At 35.7% G+C, this 20,207-nt stretch overlaps 1 protein-coding gene and 1 long non-coding RNA gene across 11 annotated transcripts in view; one reads left to right on the forward strand and one right to left on the reverse strand.

Moving 5' to 3' along the window:
• LOC309615705 overlaps positions 1 to 20,207 on the forward strand; it is an 88,819-nt gene that overhangs the window by 31,822 nt on the left and 36,790 nt on the right. Inside the window, exons 4-5 of one of the 6 annotated variants that reach the window (XR_014236986.1) lie at positions 13,646 to 13,908; positions 15,497 to 17,410. The exons of 2 other annotated variants lie outside the window; for them this stretch is intronic. This is a non-coding gene — a long non-coding RNA (uncharacterized lncRNA). Of the gene's footprint in view, positions 1 to 7,750; positions 8,713 to 13,645; positions 13,909 to 15,496; positions 17,411 to 20,207 lie in introns of those variants that run through there. 3 more of the 6 variants (XR_014236987.1, XR_014236989.1, XR_014236990.1) reach the window with 3 other exon arrangements.
• The window catches only part of MRPS31 (mitochondrial ribosomal protein S31), a 31,261-nt gene continuing 16,437 nt past the window's right edge, over positions 5,384 to 20,207 (reverse strand). For 2 of the 5 annotated variants that reach the window (XM_082365555.1, XM_082365559.1), the window contains exons 6-8: positions 17,420 to 17,563; positions 10,774 to 10,878; positions 5,384 to 5,678 (exon numbers count right to left, since the gene is read on the reverse strand). In XM_082365555.1, coding sequence (XP_082221681.1) covers positions 5,449 to 5,678; positions 10,774 to 10,878; positions 17,420 to 17,563 — 479 coding nt within the window. In that variant the 3' untranslated portion in view covers positions 5,384 to 5,448. The remainder of the gene's footprint in view (positions 5,679 to 10,773; positions 10,879 to 17,419; positions 17,564 to 20,207) is intronic. The other 3 variants (XM_082365557.1, XM_082365558.1, XM_082365556.1) reach the window with 2 other exon arrangements.

Consider the following 20,207-nt stretch of genomic DNA (forward strand, 5'->3'; position numbering starts at 1 on the left):
TTTAACCACTGCGCCACCAGGGAAGTCCCTGTAATATAATTTTTAAAGCATGATAATAAAATGATCACCTGTGAACCTACCATCCAACTTGGGAAATAGAATGTTAGTGCCGTTTAGGCTCCCTGGGTGTCCCTCCTCAACGCCACAGCCCGTGTCCCTTGGCTCCCTGAGTTACAGTATTGTGTTTATCATTCCTGTGATCTTTGTTATAATCACATTTATTGCTCTGCTATATATTCAGAATTGTAAATGGGAGTCTATTGCATATATTCTTCTGCAACTTATTTTTCACTCAACGTCTGTATTGATGTGTATAGCCCTATTTTAATCATTTTTGCTTCTATTTAGAGTTCCATTGCCTGAATAAACCACAATTTATTTATTAGTTCTCCAGGCAATGGGCACTTTCTCCCCAATTTTTACTACTTTGAACATTTTTGTAAATGCCTCCCGGCACTTATCTGCAAGGGTTTCTTTAGGTATATACTCCAGAAGCATTGTTCACAGTTTATATAAATAAATAAATAAATAAATAAATAAATAAATACACACACACACACACACACACACACACACACACACACACGATAGATGTTTATACTATGTATTTACATATAATTATTAAAAGATAACTAAATGTTTCATGTGTTATATATTAATATTTACATACTATATATGTGTGTAATATATATTATAAATATATAATTATGTAATTCCAAGAGTGTTTGCCAATTTACACTCCCATCAACCTCAACATATGAGTGATATTGCCTATCTTTTGATTTTTCACCCATCTAAAGAATACACAAATGTTATCTCAATATGGGTTTTTTAAAAAAATTTTTAACTGGAAGGTTCTTTAAATTCTATAGTGCTTTAAAATTTTCAAAAGTTTCACACACAATTTCATGTAATCCCATAATAGCCTTTCCCCCCATCCCTATGTTGCCCCTCCCCCCTTCCCTCTCCCCACTGGTAACCACTAGTTTGTTCTCTGTATCTGTGAGTCTGCTGCTTTTTTGTTTTATTCACTAGTTTGTTGTATTTTTTAGATTCCACATATAAGTGACATCCTACAGCATTTGTCTTTCTCTGACTTATTTCACTTAGCATAATACCCTCTAAGTCCATCCGTGTTGCTGCAAATGGCAAAATTTCATTCTTTTTTATGGCTGAGTAGTATTCCATTGTGTATATATACCACATCTTTATCCACTCATCTGTTGATGGACACTTGGGTTGCTTCCATACCTTGGCAATCATAAATAATGCTGCTATGAACATTGGAGTGCGTGTGTCTTTTCGAATTAGTGTTTTCTCAGTATGGTTTTCATTTGCATTTTCCTCACATTCTTTCATATATTAGCCACTTATATTATTTCTTCTATGAAATGCCTGTTTATATATTTTGACCATATTCTTTTGTGTTTTCGTCTACTTGATTTTTAGGAGTTCTTTGTATACTCTACATACTACTCATTTGGTGATTGTATTGAAGCATTTATCTTCATGTTGGACACTTGTCTTTTCACTCTTGGTGGTGTCTTTTTTTATTAAAATTTCTAAATTTTAACATAGCCAAATTTATTAATCTTTTTCTTAGAGATTGTGCTTTGATATTTTAAATCCTTGCCTACATTAGAGCCATAAAGATATTCTTTTGTATTTTCGTTTTAAATGTTTATAGTTTTATCTCATTTAAGTATCAAATTCAATTGAATTGGATTTTTTTTTAATATGAGTAGAGAATCCACTTTTTTCCTTCATGTGTATAACCAGTTGTCCTAACACCATTCATTGAATATCCACTCTTCCCATTGATCTGCAATGCCAACTTTGTCATGTATCAAGTTTCCATATACTAATGGGCCTATTTCTGTGTTCTCTATTCTGTTCCATCAGTCTATTTAACTATCTCTGTGTGTAATATCCTGCTAAGTATCACAGCTTTATAGTAAGTCTTTTTTTAAAATATTTATTTGGCCACATCGGGTCTTAGTTGCGGCACACGGCTACCTTCGTTACAGCGTGCAGGCTTCTCTCTAGTTGTGGTGCGCGGGCTCAGTAGTTGTGGAGCGTGGGCTCTAGAGCACGCAGGCTCAGTAGTTGCCGCGCAAGGGCTTAGTTGCCCCGTGGCGTGTGCGATCTTAGTTCCCCGACTAGGGATCAAACCCGCATCCCCTGCATTGGAAGGAGGATTCTTAACCCCTGGACCACCAGGGAGTCTTGATAGCTTAAAAGTTAAGGCAAGTTCCTTACCTGACCTTGTCTTCTTTTTCAAGAGTATTTTGACTCTTCTTAGTTATTTGCTTCCCTCTATAAGTTTAGCTTAAATGTGTGAAGTTCTGTGAAAAACCTTGTTGGGATTTTGAATGAAACTGCATTAAAGCTATATAGATAAATAGCTTACCCATGAACTTCTTATCCATTTGCTTCCTTATTTTTAAAATTTTATTACTGTTTTATTAAAGTTTTAAAATGTTTTCTTCATAAAGATCTTATTCATTTATAATTTTCAATGGTACTATAAATGGTATCTTATAAATTGTATTTTATCTGTTTGTTGCTGGTATATAGACATGCAACTGCAAACTTGCTAAACTAGCCTATTAATTATAATTTAGATTCTTTTGTTTTCTACATAATCACAGGCTCTTACTAATGATGGTTTGTTTCTTCCTTTTTATATTAAGTATCTATCTGTGCATAATAAATTACATCAAACTTAGTGGCTTAAAAGAACATACACTTATTATCCCCATGTTTCTGTGGCTCACTTAGCTGGGTCCCCTGCTCAGGGCCTCACAAGGCTTCAATTAATGTGTCAGCCAGGCTGTGGTCCTTTTCAGAGCTTAGGACCTTCTTCCAAGATCACATGGCTGCTGGCAGAATTCAGTTATTTGAGGCTGTAGAACTGAGGTCCCCATTTTGTTGCTGTCAACTGGGGGTTGCTCTCAGCTTCTAGTAACTCCCACAGTTCCTTGCCATGTGGCCGATTCACAGGCCTTCTCACATGACAGTTCACTATTTCAAAGCCAGTAGCATACTCATCTAGTCACTAAGAGTCCTACATAACAATGTAATCATAAGAGTGACTAATTCTGTCACTTTTGCCACAGAACATAATCCAGTCAAGGGAATGCCTACACCCATCATCTTTGCCATATTCTACTGACACTTGCTAGAAGCAAGTCTCAGGTTCTGCCTACACTCAAAGAGAGGATGTGATTCATTGGAGATTATCTTTGGGTGGTAAGGTAGTTAGAATTTCCCATTCTAATAGCTTTATATTTCTTCTTCTTGCTACACTGCACAGTCTAGGCCTCCAGTATAATATTGACAATAAATTGTGGTCTTATCATCTTAAAGGAAATGGTTTAATGATTCACCAGAAAGATGTTTGCTGTAAGTTTTTTGTAAATGCCATTTACCAGGTTAAAGAAGTTCTACTTGAAGTTTTCTAGTTTCTTTAAATTATAAATGACTGTTGAATTTTATCAAACAATTTTTTCTATATCCTTTGAGGTGATATATATATTTTTTCTCCATTGTCAAGCCACTCTTGCATTCCTGGAGTAAACTAGATTATCAACTTTTCTTTCCTATTTATTGCTGGATTTTGTTTGCTATTTTGGATCTTTCAAATGTGTCATGATTGAGATTAATCTTTGTTATTCTAATCTCTTGAAACTGAGTTGGATTTTTTTCCTTCTTTTTCTATGCTTTGGAATAATTTGTAGGATTATTTGCTTTCTGAATATTTTAAACTCTCCTGAGAAATGGTCTGAGCTTATTGTTTTCTTTCTGGGAAGATTTTAAAAATAGAGATCCTATTTCTTTAACAAACAGTTATTAAATTATCATTTTTCTTTTAAACTACCCAAAGAGAGCCTCTGGCCCATTTCTTCTTTTCTCTTCTGGAAATCTGATTATACAAATGTTACTTTCTTATACTCATCTTTACCTCTCTTTCATATTTCTTTTCTCTTTGATTCTCTCTGCTGCATGTGGAGAATTTCTTTAGATCTATTTTTCAGTGTCTAATCTGTTGTTAAATTAAACTAGAACTAGATCCCACAGGCCACAATTAAGACCTGGCACAGCCCAATAAATAATATTTTAAAATAAATAAAAATTAAAAAAAATAAACCCCTTCACTAATTTTTTTTTTCAGCTCCGTTAGGTCACTTTTATAGTCTCCTGCTCTATACTTCATTCTAAGTTACACATATTTTTAGATTCTGAATATGATAAGCCCAATATTTAAAGGCTCTGTGAGTCTGATTCTGTTGGCTGTTGCTTCTGCTGGTGTACATTCATGGTGCTTTCTTTCCTTATGTGTTTTGTAATTTGAAGACTGGGTTTATGCTGAGTTCCTTCACATACAGTTTTTGTTTGCTTGTGCCAGATCCTGAACACTACTAGCCTGAGGCCACTGTAAACTAAATTCTTAATTTAAGGTGGAGTTTTTTTTTTTTTTAAAGAATCCTCAGTCCTTTCAGTTGTATGAATCTGAATCACGTTGCTATACACCGTAATAGAAATTAGTTCTGGGCTTCCCTGGTGGTGCAGCGGTTAAGAATCCACCTGCCAATGCAGGGGACATGGGTTCGAGCCCTGGTCCAGGAAAATCCCACATGCTGCGGAGCAACTAAGCCCGTGCGCCACAACTACTGAGCCCGTGTGCTACAACTACTGAAGCCTGCACGCCTAGAGCCTGTGCTCCGCAACAAGAGAGGCCACTGCAATGAGAAGCCCGCGCATCGCAACGAAGAGTAGCCCCCGCTCGCCACAAATAGAGAAAGCCCGGGCACAGCAACGAAGACCCAACACAGCCAAAAATAACAAACAAATAAATAAATAAATAAAAATTAAAATAAAAAAAAAAGGAAATTAGTTCTGATTTTGGCATGATGACCTAAAATTCTATAAGTGATTAGTATAAGCCCTTTATTTCTATAAGGTTACTTCACTATAGTGACCCAGACTTAGGTAAGGGTAGTTAATTTAGTGTGAAAATATAAATATGTATATATGCAAATATAGAAACTACATGTATATGTAAATATAGTCTATGCATATAAATTTGTCTGTAAATCCTCTCAACTGTTATAGTCCTCTGATGACATCACATGTATGGCGACTTATATTTCAAAGAAGTATGGTCACTGAATGAAAAGAAAAAGGTTACAGGAAGTTGTCTTAAACTTATTAGTAATTCTAAGATACTCTTTTTGTTTAGAATTACTAGTTGAATCCATAAAAGCTGGTAACTTTTTTCCATGCAGGAATATTTTTCAGTTACCACTGTATATACTTTTAAACAATTTAACATTTATACCATTCAAATCAGATGCAATAATGAACACAATACAGGAAAACGTCTAGTAAAATTATTTAATTATAATATGAATCTCCAACAGCTTGAAGTAAAAATTTCCATGATCTTCAATTGAACTGTATGCCACTTTCTTTTAGAATGTCCCGTTTTTCATTAAAATAATTCCTAAACCACTCTATATGTTCAACTTTCTGTTTAACACTCAGATATGGGTTTTTGGAAAGGCCACAGGTCACCAACTCCATGAAGTGACGAATTGGTCCTTGTTTTGGAAAATCCTCCAGGTATTTATCCAGAAATATATGTTCATGAAATTCTGAACCATCATCATCAAAACCTAGGAAATGAGACAAAATACGTTACAATTTTGAATGTAAAACCTACACGATAAAATTAACATTAATGATGTAGTATAGCATTACAGTAAAGGCATGAACATTGGAGTAAAACAGAGGTTTGCTCACCAATTTAACAACCATGTGATTGGGCAAATTAACTTCACTGAGCAACAGTTTCCTCAGGCATAAAATGAGTATTAAGACAGCACCTTCTTCATGGGGTTTTATAAAGTTAAATAGACATAAATCTTATAAAGCTCCTTTACAATGCTTAGCATACTACAAATATTCAAAATGTAGCAGCAATTACTACTAATGGATATTTTAATATCTAAAGAAACCACTAAGAAAACTATACAAACTACACTAAAAAAATACATAAAGCAAAATAAGATGGAATCCTAAGATATATTCAAGCAGCTCACAGGAAGCCAAGAAAAGACAGAGGAGTGAGAAACAGAGAAAATGAACATAAAACAAATAACAAAATGAGACTTAAATCCTAACAAATCAATAATTACTTTAAATGTAAATGTCTAAATATACCATCAAAAGAAAAACACGATCCAACTATATGCTATATACAAGAAACTCACTTCAAATATTTACCTATAACGTAGGTAGGTTGAAAGTAAAAGGATGAAGGTGGACATATCTTGCTACCATTAATTTTTAAAAAAAGAATGCATGAGTGGCTATAGGAATATCAGACAGAGACTTCAGAGCAAAGAAAACTACTAGAGAGAAAGAGGAACATTACATAATAAAAGGATCAACCCACCAAGAAGACAAAGCAATCTTAATTATGTATGCACCAAACAAAAGAGTTTCTAAATACATGAAAGAAAAGTTGATAGAAATAAAGTAGAAATTTAAAAATCCACAATTACAGTTGGAGGTTTCAATACCTCACTGTCAACAATTGCGAGAACTACCAAGGAGAAAATTAGCAAAGACACAGAAGAACTGAACAACATCAACCAACAGGATCACACTGACATCTACGGAACACTCTACCAGACTACTGCAGAATACAAATTCTTTTCAAGTATCCATGGAACATTCACCTAGTTTAACCATATCCTGGGTCACAAAACAAATGTCAACATATTTAAAATAACTGAAATAATATACAGTATGTTCTCTGATCATAAAGGAATCAAAATTGAAATCGGTAACAGGAAGACAATAGGAAAATCTTCAAACAGTTGGAAATTAATGTAAGTAATTCATGGTCATAAAGGAAATCTCAAAAGAAATAATATTTATTTATTTATTTGGATGTGCAGGTCTTTAGTTGTGGCAGGCGGGCTCCTTAGTTGTGGCATGCAAGTGGGATCTAGTTCCCTGACCAGGGATTGAACCTGGGCCCCCTGCAGTGGGAGTGTGGAGTCTTAACCACTGTGCCACAAGGGAAGTCCCTCAAAAGAAATTTTAAAAAACACATAGAATTGAATGAAAATACAACAAATCAAAATTTGTGGGACACAGCTAAAACAGTGCTGAGAGGGAAATATATAGCACTGAATGCACACATAAGAGGAGAAGTCTCAAATCAATAATCCAAGCTCCCACTTTAAGAACCTAGTAAAAGAAGAGCAAAATAACCCCAAAGCAAACAAAAGGAAGGAAATAATAAAGATAACATCAGAAATCAATAAAACTGAAAACAAGAAAATAGAGAAAAATCAATGAAACCAGTACCTGGTTCTTCACACACACACACACACAAAACAAAAAACCAAAAATTGATACATTTCTAGCAAGTCTGATAAAGAAAAAAGAGAAGGCACAAACCAACAATATTAGCAATGAAAAGGGGGTTATCATTATAAATCCTGAAATCATTAAAGGGATAATAAAGGAATACTCCAAATAACCTTACACTCACAAATTCAACAACTTGAAAAAAATGGACAACTTTAAAAAAATCCATTGAACTACCAAAACTCAACCAAAATAAAAGATAACCTGAATAATCTTATAACTATTAAAGAAAAGAAATATGTAATTTAAAAGCTCTCAAACATTTAAAGAAAAACTAACACCAATTTTACACAATCTCTTCCAGAAACTAGAAGACAGGATACTTCCTAACACATTTTATGAGACCAGCATTACCTTGTTAAAAAAACAAAGACAAAACAACAACCAAAAACAGGAGCAAGAGAGAGAACTACAAAACAATATCTCTAATAAACTTAGAGGAAAAACCTTTAAACAAAATTAGCAGACAAATCCAACAACGTATAAAAAGATGTATACACCAAGATCAAGTGGGATTTACTTAAGTAGGATTCTACTGCAAGGCTGGTTCAACATCTGAAAATCAAGGTAATCTACCATATCAACGGGTTAAAGAAGAAAAATCGTATGACCCAACACTCACAATACTCTCAGCAAATTAGGAAAAGAGAAGAACTACATCAACATGGTAAACCTACAGCTAATATCATAGTGAAAGACTGAAGGCTTCTCCCCTAAGTTCCTGAACAAGGCAAGGAGATCAGCGCTCACTACTCTTACTCAACATAGTACTGAAAGTTCCAGCCACTGATAAGGGAGGCAGGAAGAAAAGTCACGGAGGTGGGAAAGGAAGACATAAAACTATTTGTAGATGACATGATTGTCTACATAGAAAATTCCAAGGAATCTACAAAAAAACTCCTAGAACTAATTAGTGAGTTCAGTAAGGTTACAGGATACAAGATCATAAAAATAAAAATCACTATTTAAATTGGAAGACTCAACATAGTAAAGATGTCATTTCTCTCCAAACTGATCTACAGGTTTAATGTACTTTCTACCAAAATTCCAGCCAAGTTTTGCCACAGACAAGCTTATTCTAAAATTTATATGGAAAGGGTTAAGTCCTCGAAGAGTTAAAACAATCTTGAAAGAGAAGAATAAAGTGGGAGGAATAATGCTAGGGCTGACTATACAGCTACAGTACAGGCATGCCTCGTTTCATTGTGCTCTGCTTTATTGTGCTTCACAGATATTGCCTTTTTTCTTTTTTTCTTTTTCTTTTTTTTTTTTTATAAATTAAAGGTTTGTGGCAACCCTTTGTCAAGCAAGTGTATCTACACCATTTTTTCCAATGGCATTTGCTTACTTCCATGTCTCTATGTCACATTTTGGTAATTCTCACAATGTTTCAAACTTTTTTCATTATTACTATATTTGTTATGCTGATCTGTGATTGGTGATCTTTGCTGAAGGCTCGGATGATGGTTAGCATTTTTTAGCAATAAAGTATTTTTTAATTAAGGTATGTACTTTTTTTAGACATAATGTTATTGCACACTTAATAGAATACAGTGTAGTGTAAACATAATTTTTATATGCACTGGGAAACCAAAAGATGCATGTGACTTGCTTTATTACAATCTTTGCTATATTGCAATGGTCTGGAAACACACCTGCAATATCTAAGGTATGCCTGTAATCAAAAGAGTATGGTATTCACAGGGAACTCTACTCAATACTATGTAATGACCTATATGGAAAAAAAAATCTAAAAAATAGTAGATATATGTATATGTATAACTGACTCACTTTGCTGTATACCTGAAACTAACACAACACTGTAAATCAACTATATGCCAATAAAAATTAAAAAGAAAAAAAAAGAGTATGGTATTGGCAGGCGGTAAGACACAAAGGTTGATGGAACAAAAATCGAGGACCCAGAAATAGACCCTGTTATGGACTGCCAACACGTGGATCTTGGACTTACAGCCTGCAGACTTTGAGAAGTAAATTCTGTTGTGTAAGGCACCCAGTCTGTGATATTTTGTTATAAAAGCCTTAGCAGACTAACACAGATCCACATGAATATGCCCAACTTTTTACAAAGATGCATAGATAATTCAGTGGAGAAAGGACAGCCTTTTCAACAAATGGTGCCAGAAGAATTGAAAAAGAACCTCAACCTCATACAAATTAACAAAGAATGGATCACGGTCTAAACTATATATCTAACAGAAAAAAAACCAGAGGAAATTCTTCTGGTTCTAGGGCTGGCAAAGAACTTGACACCAAGAGCCCAATCCATAAAAGGAAAAATTGGACCCCATCAAAATTGAAGACTTTTGGTCTGTGAAAGAATCTGTTAAAAGGATACAAAGACAAGTTATAGACTGGGAGAAAATATTTGCAAACCATATATTCAACGAAGTATATGGAATATATTTAAAAACTCAAAACTCAACAGAAAAAAAGATAATCCAACTAGAAAATGGGCAAAAAACAAGAGACATTTCACATTTCAAGAAGAGATACAGATAGCAAACACACACATGAAAAAGATGTTCAACCTCATTAGCCATTAGGGAAATGCAGATGAAAAACACAATGAAATATTAATAAACACCAATCAGAATGTGAACACATCTAAAAGAAAATAACATCAAATGCTGGTGAGAAGGAGAAACTAGATCATTCATATAATGCTGGTGGAAATATAAAGTGGCATAGCCATTCTGGAAAACAACTTGGAAGTTTCTTTAAAAACTAAACATGTAACTACCATACTACCCAGCAACTGCACTCCTGAGTATTTATCCCAGGGGAATGGAAATTTGTATTCATACAGAAACCTGTACATGAATATTTACAGCACCTTTATTGTAATAGCCAAAAACTGGTAACAGCCCAGATGTCTTTTATCAGGGGAATGGTTAAACAAACTGTAAGGTACATTCAAACCATGGAATATTACTCAGCAATAAAAACAACAGCAGCAAAAAACCCCTATTGACACACATAACAACTTGGATACATCTCCAGAGAATTAATCATGCTGAGTGGGGAAAAAAAGCCAATCCTCAAAGGTTACATACTGTGTGATTCCATTTGTACGTCTTTCTTGGAATGACAAAATTATAGAAATGGAAAATGGAGTTAGTAAGATTGCCAAGGATCAGGGACTAAGAAAGGACGGCAGTGGGAGGTGAGTGGATGTCGTTATGAAAGAGTGTAAGAGAGATCCTTGAGGCGACAGGACTGTTCTGTGTCCTGACTGTGGTCGTGGTTACATGAGTCTACATATGTGATAAAACTGCACAGAACTAAGCACACAAACACACTCACACGAAGGAGTACATGTAGAACTGGTGGCATCTGAACACGGCTGAAAGATACGGCTGCCGGCCGCCTGCCTGGGATACTGGGCTGTGGTTACGTGGGCGGTAACTACTGAGGGAAGATGGGTAAAGGGTATGTGAGATATTTATCATTTAATACAGCTGCATGTGAACCCACAATTACCTCAAAATAAGAAGTTTAAAAATGTTCTCTAATCACTTACAATTATCTTACACTTATTGAAAGAGATTTTAAAAATTTTATTTGGACATTTAAAGATCTATTCATCACTTTTATAAAAACTGAAACACACAAGAAATAAATTAAGGCGTTAGACTGCCAAATGGCCACGTACTAATCCTATGCTTGTACACATGCCCCTTTGCAATGTGCCTTTGCCATTCTTCCCATAAAGAGGTAGATACAGCCTGTTTCTCCAACCCTTAAATTTGAGGTTGGCCAGGTGACCTGCTTTGGTCAATGGGACATTACCAAACACAATGCAAACAAAGGCCTGAAAAGCGCTTGCACATCAATCCTTGCTCTTCCTTGTGTTAGGAACTCTTCTATAGCCAGGTGAACAGCCCAGGCTAGCCTGTGAGATGGTGAGTGACATATAACCCTCTTATCGCCTTCTCTGACAACCAACCAGCCAGCACCAACTAGACATTTGAGAGAAGCTACTCTAGAACAACCCACCCCCAGCCAACCTGCCAAAACCAACCAGAAAACCCATAAGCTCATGAGCAGTTACAACTTAGCTGTTGTTTTACTAAGTTTGGGGTGGTCTGTTATGTAGCAAAAACTGATTGACATGATCGGCTGAGGTATTCCTAAAACTTCTTCACGTTCAGAATCCAACTCTTCTGAACTGGCTTTTCAACTTGGAGTTGTCAGCAGCCGTGCTTTCCAACTTCTGTTAAGAACATTTGCGATGCAGCGTTTCTTAAGAGTGTTCCACTATGGCCTCTCTGACGCCCCTAATGCAAATCTGGATGCATATCCACAACAGGCAATGACAACTGCTGCTTCACTGATGCCTGACTAGCATAACCAGGTGCATCACGATTTCAGAGATATTTAAAACGGTGAAAGACAAAAGTAGTCATATTCAATGAAATACAGGGAAAAAGCTGTGCAGGAATTTTTTAAATGGAAGTTTTCTCTATCCTATAACCCCCCAAAGTTTCTACTCACATTTTCCCAGGCTAATCACTTCCAAGACTAATCACTTCTAAGGTGTATATCCTCCTAGTCCTTTCCCTAAATGCATATGTATTTTTTAAAAATAAGACAAATTATTGTTTAAAAAAATCTTTCTCTGAATCCCATTCAGAATTCTCTATGGTTCTCAATAGTTTATACCACCAAGCAAGCATGTTGTTACTCCTTTACTTTTTTTCCTTTTGTTTTTAAGGCATAGGCACCTGGGGATAGGAATGGGAGAAGTGCAATCCAGAGAGGTAAAAAATGAAAAATAAAAGCCTCGCTTTGCTAAAAGGTCTTTTCCATATCGTCAAACACTGCTAACAGTTTCCTGTGACAATTATTCTTTAAAAAAAAAAAAAAACCCAATATGGCTAATGTGAAAAACAAGGCAGGTTTACATGTTCAATATATTTGAAAGAGTATGTTAGGGCTAAAAAATAAGGTCTGTAGCACTGGAAACTTAATAAATCAAGGTGATAAGTGCTCTCAAAAATCCAAGGGTGACTTCTGGATTGAGATTTTGTTGTTGTTGTTAGTTATTAGTATCCTTAGATGTACTTAAAATATAAGACTTAAGACAGAAAATTTTGCAAGAGAAATCATTTTTAAAAATAGCTGTGTTAACACAAGCTCAATAATCAATTTATTAAATCATTAACAGATCGACTATCTCTGACATAAAGTTATAATGAGTTAATGGGTATAGCAATTATGACTATGCTATATTAGGTGGAAAAGCATCTAAGGGCATAGGTGATCTTATTTCTTATTACTCTTCCCCTAGATGAGAGATCAACCATCTTTTTAACTCAGAATGTTCCAGCAGGGCGTAATGAACAGATCCTTCCTGAATAAGTCAATGAGTGAATGAAAGCCAAGTGGTACTGGCAAGTAAAACAAAGGAAAAAACGAGAAAGAGATAAAGAGGGGATACTATATACAAAAATAAGTTCCAGATAGATTAAACAGGAAAAGGCTAACAGATCTGACTATGTCCAAATTAAAATCACTGTTGGTTGAAGACATTCTGAACAGTTAAAAGATAAGCAACAAGGACTTCTAGTTAAAATGTAGCAGATTGAACCCGTGCTTTAAAAATCTCTGCTCCCCTGTAATATCTACTACATGGCAATAAAAGGAATAAAAAGACAAAGAGAACAGAAGAAGAAACAATAACAGACAGGAGGTATCAGCAAAATGTTAGAAGAAGGACAGTGGACAGATAAGTAGTAACTGACTCAGCTGAGTCAAAGATGCTAAAACCAAATTAAGAAGCAGACTTCAAAGGCTTCGGGAATTAGTGGCAGCATATACCACTGAAATTAGGAATGGGGATGAGGGACAAAAAACCAGAGGATTAATTAAAATTGGTTTAGGGAATACTTAGATCTCCCATCTTCTACCTATATCTCTAGATGACTACACCATCCATTTCCCAAAGAAGATGGGCAGTTTACTTTTTGGAGAAACTAAAACAGAAAGAGGAATGAGTCACTAAATTGATAAGAAGGGGAATTAAGTGAAAGTCTGTGTGCTGAATGGTGAGACATTCCACGCCGCCCCCTGCCCCCCATCCTACCAGTTGGAGGATCAGCTGGCTATCTTTTTAGAAGAGGATGTGCCAATATTTATTGCAATATAAAACATGCCTATTGTTTGACCCTTCTAGGAATTGAAGTACTCAGACATATACAGAAGGATATGTATAAAAAGATTCACTACAGCTCCATCCATCAACAGGAAAATGGTAAAATAAATTACAGTGCATTCATACAATGGCATACTATAGAATATGTAAAATAGTTCCATTTTATGGTCCCATATAGACCAAAACAACAGATAAATGTGAAACTACCATTTAAAGTAGACTGTGAGGACACATAGCAAACTATTGACAACGGTTGTTTCAGAAAAAGGGAAGAGAACTGAGAGGTAAAGGCATATTCTCTATTCTTCCATATTATTTAACTTTTTTGCAAGTAAACTTTAACATATTTATTTCTGTAATTTAAAATATTTTCTAATAAACAAAAGAAACATAATATAGTAAGGAGAAAATAAGAGAGTGTGGGAAATTAAATACAACAAGGAAATCCCAAATGGTGTACAATCAACTCAGGTTAAATCTTTGTCTAATTATCCTTTAAATATTACTGAATGCAATTAAATATTACTGAATACAGCTAAAAATAGGGTACAGCAAATAAACAGTAAAAGCCAGCTAATAGCAATGACCAATTATTTTTGACAAGAGTGTATTACAGCACTGAAGCAAATTCAGTCACTTTCACTTTGACTTGTTTCCACTTCTATTTTGTCAAAACTATTATTTCTTTTCCTGTTAGTATTCTGAGGCTCTTGTTCATAGGCCACCATCTCAAACAGCCAACAGATTGTTTCAGACAACCGTACTTAATCATCTTTATATGTATGTTCCCCTATCTCCTCCACACTGTACCCTCCCACCTAACAACAGAGCCCTCTTTAGAGCGCTATGGTAATTCTGAACTCTTCTCACCATTCTTGCTAGCTCATGTTACAGCACACATTCCAGATACCCTAGCAAAGGATGGCACATTACAAGTGAACAAGTTTAAACCAACTGAAGAATAAAAGCAGAAGTGTGACTGACATCCATGACTGAGCTTTTTTGCCCACTGAAGCCTCTAAACTGAGAATTACTCTTGGAGGGCATTTCAGAAACACCTGTAATTTGGTGGCATGTACATGGCTAATGGATATTCAAGGGCAAGACTCTGCTAACTGGGCAGTGGTAAAAATGAGATGAAATTTAGATAAAGCCAAAGCTAAAACAGAAGTCATCTTATTATCAATCCAGTATATAACAAATACTACAAAATCTAACTGGGAATAATCCCATCTAACAGCTCTTATAAATCTCTAGGCTCGCAAAGCACATCAGAAGGGACAAACCAGGTTTTAAAAACTGACAAAAAGCTACTTCAAATTGGAAAAACAATTTTTACATTTTAAGTGGCAAAACAAACAACTGCAATTTTTTATATAACAGAAAAACGCAATACTGGGAAGTAAATTGTAAACACAAGACATGCATTTTATCATTTTTGGTATTATGTTCCCAAACTGACATGGATGAGCCCCTAAATACACAACAAAACATCTCTTCCCAAAAACATCAAAGTAAATCTTCATGAAGCTAATTATTAGGAGAGAGAGCATGGCGTTTTACTACTCTTAAAACTTAAGTATAAGAAATATAAAAGAATGTTACTGAACGGCTGAGGCTCCAGGCTCTAAGGCCGGTCCTCTTAAAGTATTCAGAAGATCCTAAGTGTGTACTGAGGGGAGTGATCAAAGTGAGAAAGTTTCCACAGTTCCCTTCCTGTTTTTCGTTCAGATAACAATTGCCTTCAGGAGCTGGAAATGAGATACCTCCCTTTCCGACCCCAAAGCATCAATAATATGTACAGTGTATATGGACACTTGTCACATTTATCTCCCCAACCTGACCAGAAAACATGTTTTTTTCCTTTTTCAGAAACTACACTTTCTCAGAAACGAGGTCAAATCTAAGATAAATTCCTTTGGAGTTTGGACACTCAAGATTCTGATGAACTTAAATGTTTCTCTGCTGATGACAATGTACTGCCAATTCATGCTTTTCTATGATCCTATTTGGGGGTTCCTAGAAAATACACAGTATCTTCATGAATATTTTAAGATTTAAAGATGTTATAGTATAGAAGAGAAAATAGTTATAATAGCAAATCCCCTCACAATATCGTTGTTGTAGAAACAGGGATGATGATGGTGACAATGCTTTACTTGTATAATGAGTTGTTTCTCAGAAGAATCCCATAAAATAATCCTATTATCATTCCCGTCATTTTATAAGAGGGAGGAAGTGAGGCTTGGAGAGATGAAGACTCACTCAGAAACTTGATCTCTAACCACCACACTCACTGTCTCCCTAAGTCAAGTCACATATTCTACCTCAATACTGGGTTTTAAAACCATACCTTGAACCATGAGGACCTGGAACACCCAACTTTCATCAAATATGGAACAAAGTCTTCCCTTAATATCATAGATTGTATTTTGTTAGTTTTTTTTTTTTTGCTACTTTTAAAATTCTGTCATCATACAGGAGGGTAAAAGAACTAACATTTATTCCTATGTATTATATGCCAAGAACTGTGCTGAGCAACTCAATATCTTATCGAATTCTTACATTCTTCCAGGGAGGTATCCTTCATTTTACAGACGAGAAAACTAAGGCTCAGGAGGTTAAATAATTTCCTCAAAGGCAAATGGCGACTAACTGACTTAGCTGGACTCTGTACTCAGGCTTACACAAATAAAAGTCCTTGGTTTTTGGGTTTTTTTTTTTTACCTTATCCTGATACCTTCTACAATGTAGAAGCCATAATACTTTAAAAAATATTTAAAGTATACTTTAAAAAATACACATTATTTAATAGATGAAATGCAAATTTCTATATTACTGAATATATCATACAAATATACAAAATATTAAGAATTTGCTAAAGGATTTGTAAGTCCCTAAAGTTTTCCTATACAAAAGATTACTTTATGAAAATATAAGACTATTTAAGCGACCGCTCCACTTATTAATCCAAACAAATGAAAGGTTATCAAAAATGAAAATATTACAGTGCAGCATAATACTACAAAGGTTAAAATACAGACTACATTTTCCTAAGACTTCCTGAGGTGTTTGCAATTTCTATTTAATCTTACCATAAAAGTAAATGAATCCCTTCTAACTGAAAATACATCAATAAAAATTCAGTGAAATGTTTAGCTGATGACATCATGGGCGCCATAAAAAATAAACAGCATAGCAATACTGTTTTCCTTTTGATTGAGGAAGATGTAACACCTCTAGAAAAATCTCCAGGAAAGTAGCCAATGTTTTATTACTGGCTCAAAGCATCTAGGTATGCAGCCAAAGAATTTCAAAGCCTCCTAACATATTTGTTTTGAGTGGCTTTGAATACAAGAAACTTGTGCCTCATTAATGCAACAGTTTTAAATAAAAGATACCAGCATAAAACTTGAAGGTTGTAATGTTCCCCAAAACTGAAGGATGATCTCATACCCAGTATTTAATGTATTAGAAGATTTACCAGGTAATCTCCTGCTTTTGGCAAGTAGAAAACTGTCATTATTTGCAGTTCTCAACACTCCTAAGTCACAGAAATTCATGATGCATTTCTGCCATATAATTTTACTTCTTTATTTTCCTTATCCAACAACTAGAATTCAGTGAAATCGTAGCATTCTTTTTAAAAAACACTGTCAGATTTCTTTTAGGACATCACAAAGATGTTTACACAAAGTTTTGAAATTCAGGTAAATATCCAAAACCTACAACTGAACATCTGCCAGATTTAATCTCAATCATTGAGTTTTATAAACCTATGGCATTAAGACTTACCTGCTTCATTGTTAATTGGGAACTCCCACAATTTCCCCTCTTTTGTCAACTGGATCATCTCTTCAAAACCATTCTGAAAGGGCTGTTCATTGACTGCCGCTAACTTCTTAGCAAATTCTATATCCCAAAGAGAAGGTGCTGCCTCTGTAGAATAAAAACATCCAAATTATGCACAATTCCATGTAAATATCTTTTTTTAAAAAAATGTTATCATCAGGGCTTCTCTGGTGGCACAGTAGCTAAGAATCCGCCTGCCAGTGCAGGGGACACGGGTTTGAACCCTGGTCCGGGAAGATCCCACATGCCACGGAGCAACTAAGCCCATGTGTCACAACTACTGAGCCTGCACGCCACAACTACTGAAGCCCACACGCCTAGAGCCTATGCTCCACACCAAGAGAAGCCACCACAATGAGAAGCCCGCGCACCACAACGAAGAGTAGCCCCCTCTCACCACAACTAGAGAAAGCCCGGGCGCAGCAATGGAGACCCAACACAGCCAAAAATAAATAAATAAAATAAATGTATATTAAAAAAAAATGTTATCAGCTCTGAATTGGTAATATATTTTCAGATCTTGAAGCTCATAATTAAACAGTATATAGGGACTTCCCTGGTGGTGCAGTGGTTAAGAATCCACCTGCCAATGAAGAGGGACACAGGTTCGATCCCTGGTCTGGGAAGATTCCACATGCCTTGGAGCAACTAAGCCCGTGCACCACAACTACTGAGCCTGCACTCTAGATCCTATGAGCCACAACTACTGAGCCCACGCGCTGCAACTACTGAAGCCCACGCGCCTAGAGCCTGTGCTCCGCAACAAGAGAGGCCACCGCAACGAGAAGCCTGTGCACCACAACAAAGAGTAGCCCCTGCTCACTGCAACTAGAGATAGGCCGCGAACAGCAACGAAGACCCAACACACCCCCAAAAAACCACAAAAAACAACAAAACAAAACAAAACAAAACCCAGTATATAATGAAAGGTCACTCTTTTTGATAGCTAAAATTGAAACAAAAATAATATATAAAGACTACAACCACAATAATTGCAAGCCTTAATTTTTGTTTTTACTACAATGTTAGGTAATCAACCGCTAGTCTCACTGCCCCCTCTACTGGAAAGGAAAAAAATGTCTATTTTGTTCAAGGATCTTTTTATGACTGAACACTTTTTATACAACATGTGATTTAGCTCTTTAAAGTCCAGCCTATTTATCTTTATTTTTAGTCTGTTAAGATAAGTCACTAATGTACTACTAATAAAGACCAAATAAGTTAAATTAACGTAATTACAATAACAATGACAATGATAATACTATTAATGCATACTGGGCACTTATTCTGTGCTAAATGCTTTTTATACATTAGTTCATTTAATCCTCATAACCAACTCTATGACTAAGGTAATATAGTGTTAGTTTTTTACCACCATCATATCACATGTTTCAATTATTTATTTGTTTTGGAAATTTAAGACATCTTTAAAGAATGAGTCACATTCCCACCAAACACTGCTGGTGGAAATGTAATGGTACAGCTGCTCTATATTGAATAAGAGTTTGGCAGTTTCTTAAGAAGTTAAGAATATACTTATCGGGACTTCCCTGGTGGCACAGTGGTTAAGAATCCACCTGCCAATGAAGGGGACACAGGTTCGAGCCCTGGTCCAGGAAGATCCCACATGCCTCGGAGCATTTAAGCCCATGCACCACGACTACTGAGCATGTGCTCTAGAGTCCACAAGCCACAACTACTGAGCCCGCATGCCACAACTACTGAAGCCCGCACACCTAGAGCCTGTGCTCCACAACAAGAGAAGCCACTGCAGTGAGAAGCCCATGCACCACAAGGAAGAGTAGCCTCTGCTCGCCACAACTGGAGAAAGCCTGCATGCAGCAACGAAGATGAGAGAGAGAGAGGGCGGGAGGGAAGGAAAGAAAGAATATAGTTATCATACAACCATTTTACTCCTAGGTATTTACCCAAAAGAAAACATGTCCATACAAAGACCTGTACATGGAAGTTCATGTATGACCATGCCTGACCACACACTGACTGCTGGTTATGAAGTATGTTGGTCTTGAACATCTGATACAGAGAAAAAATCCCAGCAGTTAGGCTAATTAGCCACACTTAGAGTAATCATAACAGAAAATAACTTAATTATCATGGTTACAACTTTTAAATTTATTCAGTGGGCACTGATCAATTTATGTCTTTTCCATGATCATCATTACCATCATCATTTTTATTAAGAGCTGCAACTCTTTCCAGGCACTGTACCTGACACTAATTATATTACCTCATTTAATCCTTGAGATGGACGTATAGGTGGGAAAAGGGAGACTCAGACAGGTTAGTATGTCAGAATCTGAATTTGAATAATCAAGATCTACACAATACCAAAACTCTTTCCATTAAGCTAAACTGCCTCTCCGCTCTAGTTTACTCCAGGATAAGCAGTCGGATCTAAGACAATACCCTTTGCAGCAGCGGTAAGAATTTAGGGGGGAGCAAAATGTGGGACTCATGAGATGGAAGCACTCATTCATTCCGTCAATAATTACTGAATGCCAGCTACGTGTCAGGCATTATTTTACACAGTAGGGAAACAGCAGTGAAAAAACACTAAATTTAAGTTTGCACATTGTTGCTATTCTTGTATTTGGAAACAAAGGACAGTCTTCAGATTCATGCAAGTATACTTATTAAAACAGAACCTTCAATAGAGTAAATTTACATAAATCTGTACATTATTTTCCTTATTAGAACATAATCATTTTAT

The sequence above is a fragment of the Balaenoptera borealis genome, assembly GCF_965194805.1.
Source record: "Balaenoptera borealis genome assembly, chromosome: 18".
NCBI lineage: Eukaryota > Metazoa > Chordata > Mammalia > Artiodactyla > Balaenopteridae > Balaenoptera > Balaenoptera borealis.